This window comes from Psittacula echo (assembly GCF_963264785.1).
Source record: "Psittacula echo genome assembly, chromosome: 13".
Lineage (NCBI taxonomy): Eukaryota > Metazoa > Chordata > Aves > Psittaciformes > Psittacidae > Psittacula > Psittacula echo.
Genome location: NC_137749.1, coordinates 2,856,846 through 2,865,081, shown reverse-complemented (window position 1 = coordinate 2,865,081; position 8,236 = coordinate 2,856,846). Strand labels below are relative to the sequence as shown.

The 8,236-nt window shown below is 49.4% G+C and overlaps 1 protein-coding gene across 1 annotated transcript; it reads left to right on the top strand.

The window, feature by feature from the left end:
* Positions 1-1,260: 1,260 nt before the first annotated feature.
* Positions 1,261-7,191, top strand: P2RX4 (purinergic receptor P2X 4; the record flags this gene model as incomplete). Its single annotated transcript, XM_080628536.1, has 12 exons — positions 1,261-1,391; positions 1,888-2,035; positions 3,027-3,098; positions 3,192-3,264; positions 3,739-3,835; positions 3,926-4,006; positions 4,113-4,254; positions 4,621-4,757; positions 6,086-6,179; positions 6,265-6,330; positions 6,418-6,513; positions 7,159-7,191. The coding sequence occupies 12 exons, from the start codon at positions 1,261-1,263 to the stop codon at positions 7,189-7,191; spliced, it is 1,170 nt and encodes a 389-aa protein (XP_080484662.1).
* Positions 7,192-8,236: the final 1,045 nt, after the last annotated feature.

Below are 8,236 nucleotides of genomic sequence, written 5' to 3'. Positions count from 1 at the left end.
GAAGGATTCTAATGTGTATATTCTGCCCTCCTTTCATCTAAGCTTTGTTCTTTGAGCTGACCCAGCAGTTTGCCATTCCATTTCCCACATATTTTAAGATATATCACTGGGAGATTATGCTAACAGCATTTATATCTTCACTGGTAATATGCATTAATTGTATTAGCATTTATATTGCAGTATCTTATATATCTAGAGTGGAAAAATATTACAGTTGGCATTAATGCGTTCCGGTTCTGACACATGAGCTCACTCTCCTTTTGGAAAGAATTACACTGAATATTCACTTATGACTGATTTTAATCTCCTTTCACATTTATATGCATATGTTCTTCCTTATCCTCTCCCCCTTTCTTTTTAATCCTGTCAGATTTGACTGTAGAGGGGTTTACTAACTTGTAGCTGACCTAAAGTCTCCTTAAATGATTTCATACTCCCTGGATTTCCCACTGCCAGTTTGTCAGTTCCCTTCACCTCCTTCTAATGATTTACCTGCTATTGTAAGTGTTATGGTGATGTTTCTAAAATAAGCACCATGTTGGGCAGCTCAGCATCATGGAAGGTGCATGAATTAGGTGGTGCAGATCTCTGCTTTTGTAGCAAAGATTAATTCTGTGAGATTATAAATATAAAGGATTTGCTCATTGGGGATGGGAGAATGACTGTCTTAGCTATGCTCCTGCTACCTCTTACAGGCAGTTATGTCCTTGCTCTGAGCTGTCTGAAGTGTTATGACGGCCTGAGGTTATCTATACAGCTTCTTTGTGAGACTTCGTAGCCCAGAGGAGGGCTGACAGCAGCAGACTTCCAGGTAATGCCTAACTCACGTTTGACCAGTATAGAGGTGAAAAACTCTTCGTAAGCTTGTTAACAGCGAGTAGCACGGGGGGTGGAAATTCTCCTTGATTTAGCAACTGGGGTGAGAGCATCCTCCTCAGGATGACCCACCATAAACCCGGTGTCTGTGCACGGCAGGGCTACAGCAGCGGGAGGCCTCGGGTACCCCGAGGGTTACCCCAGAAGGGTCCGGGCGGTGCTGAACTGCTCTTCCCTGCCGAAAGCAGCCGGGGCAGCGGCTGCCTCCTCCTCGCCCCGCGGGCAGGCGGGGCCGGGCACCCAGAGCCGGGGCACGCTGCGGGGCCGCTCTCCGGGCTGCTCGGGGCGCTGTGGCTCCGCGGGGCCGCGGCAGCCGCTGTCCGGCGTGTTAAGGGGGGTTCCCGTTCTCGCTCCCGCCCTTCCCAGGCCTCCGCAGCCGCCGCCATGGTGTCGTGCGCGGCTGTCCACAGCTTCCTCTTCGAGTACGACACCCCCCGCATCGTGCTGATCCGGAGCCGCAAAGTGGGGCTCATCAACCGCGCGGTGCAGCTCGCCATCCTCGCCTACGTGATCGGGTAAGCGGGACCGGCCTGACCCCCGGCTCCGGCTGTGGGGAGGGGTCCCGGGGCGGCTCCGCGCTGGGAGCTCCTGGTTGCGGTGTTAAGGGGCGGGAGCCAGCCGCAGCTACCGGCTGCTGGGACCCCCCTTTTGTGTCAGGTCTTAGGGATGAAGGGAGGGAGGAGCTTGCCATGAGGGCCGACACCAAAAGGTGACAAGCAGGGGGTGGCAGGGCTTAAATGGGATAAGAGGGCTGCTCAGGGAAGCTGTAGGCAGGGGAGGACCCCTCTGGAGTGGAGACCATCCCAGAGGGTGATCGACATTCACCCGGCAGGATGTGCATAAAAGCAGTGGTTAAGCCCTGCCAAACCACCCTGAGAAAAAGAACATGAGGGAGGTTGCTTGTCTTGTGACCCCTTCAGGTGACGTGCGAAAAAAGGAGACATCCCCACTGCCTGTGCTGGTTTATGGCATTTACGTGATGGTTTCTTTCTTGCAATCCTTCTTTTACAGGTGGGTCTTTCTGTGGGAGAAGGGCTACCAGGAAACAGACTCTGTGGTCAGCTCTGTAACCACAAAGGTGAAAGGAGTGACGCTGACAAACACATCCGCCTTGGGAGCCACGATCTGGGATGTGGCTGACTATGTCATCCCTCCTCAGGTATCAGTCACTTTCACATGCAAAGGGGGGGTTTTCTAACAAGCAGCTATTGGTCTGCCAAAGTCCAACAAGGTCTGAAGCAGCTTTGGCCCCAGTGTGGCCTTGATTATGAGAGAACAAAGCAGCTTTGCTTTGCTGCAGATCATGTTGAGCACCTGCACCCCTAGCCTGGGGAAGCTTGTTTCAAGAAAAGAGTGTCTGTGTGTTTGTATAGGAGGGAGAATCTTTCAGGCTTGAGGAACAGTGTTTCAGCAATAACCACGTGTGCTGTTTCTTACTGCTTTCTAAAGCAAACAACTCAAAGTTAACTTGTTGGCAGAAACCCCAAGAATAGCCTGCAAGTCACTTGATCCGGAACTGAACAGGAGGTGTTGCTGTAGTTACTGATTGACTCTGTGTGAATCTGGGCTGTGTGGGCAATATGTTCAGGGTTGGCAGGCACAGCCAAGCTGCTGGTTGTGGGTCACTCTGCATGAAGTGTAGTGGGGTAAAAGTGGCAGATTTAGCCAGATTTTGGCTGAGTGATCCTATTTGCGTGTCGGTGGAGAAGCAGCTAACAACAGATCCTGAAATGTGCAGATTTGAAGGTAATGGAAGTGGTGCTCCCTGGGGAAACCAACAAGGACTGGTCAAATTTCTAATAGATAATTGCAAAGAGTGGGAGTTGTGCTGAGGCTTGCAGCTGGAGCTTGATTTCTGCTTCTGCCTTGTGACTCCCTGAGGAGCTGTGTGATCCCCGTTTTCATATGTGAATGAGGAAATTTGGGCCAAGTGGGAGGACAGAAAGGGTTGCAAGTCCCACAGTCCTTCCTCCACATAAAGGCAGTGGCATTAGGCAATACGTGTGGGAATCTGCTCCTTCAGTGCTACACCAGCACTGCCCAAAGCAAGTTCCCTCTGTGGGGCCACCTGGGCTCTATCATGTGGCACAGTACCTTGGATACTCTTTGCAGACTCACTCTTAAGCTTCCTCCTTGTTTTGCATGCTCAGGAGGAGAACACGGTGTTTGTCATGACCAATGTGATACTCACACTGAACCAGCGCCAAGGCCGCTGCCCAGAGGTAGGTACAGGATCTGCTTATATCTGCCTTGTCAAGGTGGGAGTGTGGGGGAGAGAGTTCATAGAGTTTAGTGTAATTATTGCTTGTTTCCAGCTTCCAGATGATAAAACAGAGTGCAGGGTGAAGAACAACTGTGTTCCAGGATATGCCAGCACTCACAGCAATGGTAAGAAGCCTGCTGCAAGGGGTCCTTTCAGTGTGTTGTGATACCTCTGTGCTGTGTGCTGTGCTGTGAAGGAAACAGCATTTCACTTCAGTCTCCTTGTTCTCATTCTCTCACATCTAAGAGAACTGAAAGGGAAGCTCAAGTTTTTCTTTTGGGGGCAGAGCAGATGGGCTTAGTCTGTGTTGGGTGGATGCTGGATAGATGTGTGTTTTGGTGAGTTAGTAAACAGGGTGAGGGCTTTTTCAAGACCTTAAGCCCATGAAGCAGTGTTTCATGTAGATGAGGATTTGACTCAGAAAAAGGATCTGATGCTTCTTTCTCTGAAATTTCACTATAAATTACAATGGCGGTCTTGGTACTGGCACTTCACCTCTGAGCAGATCGCTTTTACCTTATAGAGTGAGGAGGTATCACAGGGCATCTACTGCCTCTGTATTTTTGCTTGGTAGCATCTTCATTAACATGACTTTCTAGGCATCCAGACTGGGGAGTGTGTACCATACAACAGCAGCATTAAGACCTGTGAAGTCTTTGCGTGGTGTCCTGTGGAGAATGATTATTATGTACCCAAGTGAGTGCTCTGTTCTCCTACTCTGCATTGGCCCTCCTGAGAAGAGGCTAGCAGTATGCAGATTTACTTACTTTTTCTGTTGTTTTGTAGGCCAGCATTCCTGCAAGAAGCTGAGAACTTCACCATTCTGGTGAAGAACAACATTTTGTATCCCAAGTTCAACTTCAGCAAGTAAATAGTGTGGGGACCATTGCACTGTCTGGACTTTTGGACAGTAAAGGGGAGCTGGAGGAGTGGAAGAAAATGCAACATATTTCTCTCTCTGTTCCCCTTCTAGGCGAAACATCCTTCCCAGTATCAACTCCACCTACCTCAAGAATTGCATCTATGACTCTCAGACAGATCCCTTCTGCCCTATCTTTCGTTTAGGGAAAATAGTTGAAGCTGCAGGGCAGAACTTCCAGGAAATGGCTGTGGAGGTATTTGGCAGATCCTTGTATCTGGCCTCAGCTGTGTAGAAGAGGAGTGATAGGTGGTTGTCCCCCCTGCCTCGTGGCATCAGGACAACAGAGTAGCATCAACAGGACACAGAGTAGCTGCAGAAGGGTGAGCTGTTCTGGCCAAATGGACTAGAGTGAGTTCTACTTAACAAATATTTGGCTTTGGCTTGTTTGGGTGGGGTGATGTGCAAGGCCCTTCTATGGCAGCAGGAAAGGATGTTTGGTTGGGACTTGGGACATGGGTCAGTAAATCAGGGTCCGGGTCAGTAAATCAGGGTCCTGGTCAGCAGAGAGCCTAGTGCTGGGCTGACTGGGCACTTGCTCACCTTTTCCTCCCCTTGGCAGGGTGGAGTCATGGCGCTGCAGATCAACTGGGACTGCAACCTTGACAGAGCTGCATCCCACTGTGTGCCAAAGTACTCCTTCCGCCGCCTGGACAACAAGGACTCTGCTCACACTGTCTCACCTGGATACAACTTCAGGTAGTGTTGCTGTGGAGGGTCACTGGTGTCCCTGAGGTTCATTCTGCCACTGGTGTTAGGAGGTGCCTGCACTCCTACAGCTGCAGGTTCTCCTTGCTGTAAAACATAGGGAGTTTCTCTGCTGCTAACACAGGGCAGGTCTGATCTTCACTGTGTGCAAACAGCAGCAGAGGGGAAAGGTCAGTGAAGCTCCACTGATTGCATCAGTGTCTGAGTCATATTTACGTCAGCATTTGCATGGCCATTTGGGCTAGCCTCCCGGGGCATGGCAATGTGAGAACTGCTGCAGGATGTCATGACAGGGGGAGGTTTGAGAGTGCAGGGGTGTGGAGGTTGGAGACTGAAGTATCTCCTTTACTGTGGACGGGGGAAAAACTGATCTCTAGAAAGTGGCTCTGCACCAGGAGCATCCACCATAAGCACATTGTGGCCAGTACAGATAGATCCAGCACCTCCAGTAAAACACCAATGCAGGGTAGCTGGTTGTATCCAGACTCAGATCTGTAATAACAGGGATTGGCCTCTTGCTGAGATCCATTTGTGAGAAAACATGGCTCAGGGTTATGCTTGATTTTAGAGCCACAAACTCGCAGTTAGCACAAGGGATCTCTTTGATGGAATGTGAGTGGTTTCACTGAGAAGCTGCTGTCATACAGCCACGTGTGTTTGGGAGGTGCTAGGCCTGCAAGTACAGGAGTATTGGGTGAGACTGACTGGAGGAAATCACAGCCTGGCTGGAGTGGGTTCTGAAGTGTTCTTGCTAACTCCAGACCGTAGTGCAGCCCCTTACCAATCCTTCCTCTTTTCTTCCACCCTCTTCTCTGCTTCCTCCTGGCTTAGTCATCCGTGCGGTGGAGTAAGTCTGATCTCACTTATTCTCATCCCCCTTCCCTATCATTTGCCTGCAAGTGACATTGTGCGGGACAAGGAGCAGCCTTTGTGTGCCAGGCTGAGCGGTGCTGCCTGCTCCCGGCCCTGCCCTCTCGTGGCTGCCTGCACTCCTGCAGCCTCCTGCTTGCCTCTGTCTGAGGGGGCTGATCCTCACGTGTGGCCGTGTCTCTTCCTGTCTGTCCTTCTGCTTTCTCCCCTTCCTGTGCTTTGCAAGTTTCGTGATTTGGCTTGTGCTAACCGCTGTCTCAAATTCGCCTGTTTGGGGCTTTTCTCCTCTATGTGCTTGCCTGTATTACATCTCCATCGTTTTGGTACTTCCAGAGACAAGCCTCATGTTCAGCCCATCCTCTTGGGATGGGGAGCACACCTAAGTGTTGGATGATCACATAAGCAGACTCAAGATTTTCCAGCTAAGCTCTGACCTATCTTTTCTCTAGGTTTGCAAAATACTTCAGGGATAGTAACGGCACTGAATCACGGACACTTGTCAAAGCTTACGGCATCCGCTTTGATATCATAGTGTTTGGAAAGGTGGGTGACTTAATTCCTGGAGGTCTTGTGGGGAGGGCTTTCAGAGATGCTGAGAAGCACATTGACCCTTGTAACTGTCTTCTAGGCAGGAAAATTTGATGTCATTCCTACTATGATTAACATCGGCTCTGGCTTAGCACTGTTTGGCGTGGTAAGTGACCTCTGTTCTTGGACTCAGTTCTGAGTTAGTGCCTCACTTATGAGGATCGTTGTTTTAAACTCTTCCACTGTCCACCAGGCAACGGTGCTGTGTGACATTGTTGTTCTGTACTGCATGAAGAAGAAATACTACTATCGGGAGAAGAAATACAAATACGTGGAGGATTATGAACTGGTGAGTGTCAGGGAAGGCACAGTTGCTTCTTTCCCAATCTGGAGAGATTGAAAATCCACATCAAACAGGGATTTCGAGCCACTTCTCTGGGGAAACTTTGTCTTTGTTACAGAAGCTAATTTTTACCTCAAAGCTGTTGTGGGGAAGAGCACTAGAAACAAATATTGTCATGTTTCCTGGGTAACCACTCTTGGAGAGGGAAATGTATGGCCAAGAACTTGTCATGTTCCCACTGCACCTCTTTTTTGGGTTGCAGTCCTTGGGAGTTGCCTTCTGAGAGCTGTAGACAACAGCTCTGTCCCTGTCAAATCCTTCCTTCTTGGCTTTGGGGGTTCCTGTTGCTATGAACAAACTTGTTCAATGGGTTGGTATTTTCTGGGAGACGTATGCTGACAGCCAGCCAAATGATCTCTTTGGCCAATAGGACTTAGTGATGTAGTGGGGTTGTGTGACTGCTACCAAGCACAGGGCTTGGTCCTGTTGCTGTGTTTGCTGGGAAGTGTTGCTACAGAAGGTGGATTTCTAAACCAAAAGACCTTGTGGCACTGGAAAGTAAAGTCAGAGTAGTGCAGAGGGGTTTATGTGAAAGGAAGGCAAAGAAAGAAGCTATTTCTGGTAGAAACTTGTGATCTCTGATCCTTACAGGGAGTCGGTGAGACATATGGAACAAACTCCTGACCTCCTGTGCTACAGCACAGACTGCTTCTGTGAACGTGATGCTGACCCTGCCGTGAGACCCGCCTGCTCTTCACTGGGGGAACAAACCTGAGAAAGGGACTTTTTCTTCACTACTCTTCACTACTTCAGCTGGCTGGAGCTGACACCCAGAGAGAAGAACTGGGTCTGCTCCTTGGCTGCTGTCCTTCCAGGTTAATTGCACTAAGCACAGAGGGAGAATTGTGCTTTTATGCCAGGCTTCTGCACTGGCTAAGCCTAGGACAGGGACTGCTCTGACATTCTCATTTTGGCAGGCCTCCTTTCTGGTAGCAGAGAGCACAGGGTGACAGGCACAGATTCTTCCTTGCGGTGAACATGGCCCCTGCTAGGTCTTCCCTAACCTTGGATGAGCAGCTCTTTGCTGTTGTCAACTCACTCTTCCTTGTCCTGAAGGATTGTCATGCTTAGCTGAGCCTCTACCTACCCTTTAATCGTGTCTCCATGCTCCAGTGGCCACAGACTGATACAAACCAGTGGCTGGTGCCATTGTGCTGAGGTAAATGGCTCACTGGTTACAGATTATTCTATTTTTTTTCTGTTTTGTCTAATTTTTATGGTACTACTTTAAAATTTACTTTCTTTTTAATAAAATATTACCATCTCTCAGCCCTCCTAAGGCCCTGCAAGCTGGGTTTTGCTTGTTTATTTTTACCCAGGGAGAACGTGTAAAGGTTAGGGGCAGTGAGAACTGTCTTCATTTTACACAGATACCGTTAGAGGAGGGCTATCAAAGCCAGTGCTGCTGTCTGCTTGGCCTCTTGGTTCTCTCAAGAGTGATGCAGTGAGAACAGCTTCTGCTTCACCTTGGATCTCTTAACACCACGTCTGGGTATGTTGCATTAAAAAGGGAAAAGGCTTGAGAGGTAGAGGTCAGGGTGGGTTAGCTGAGCATTGCTCACCTTTTGTTTTATTCTTTATTTGCCTGCTGCTGCTGAGTGTCTCAACTCAAATGGGCCAGAATCAGAGCTCCAGTCTGTACATGTGAATGGCCCAGTTTGGATGATGC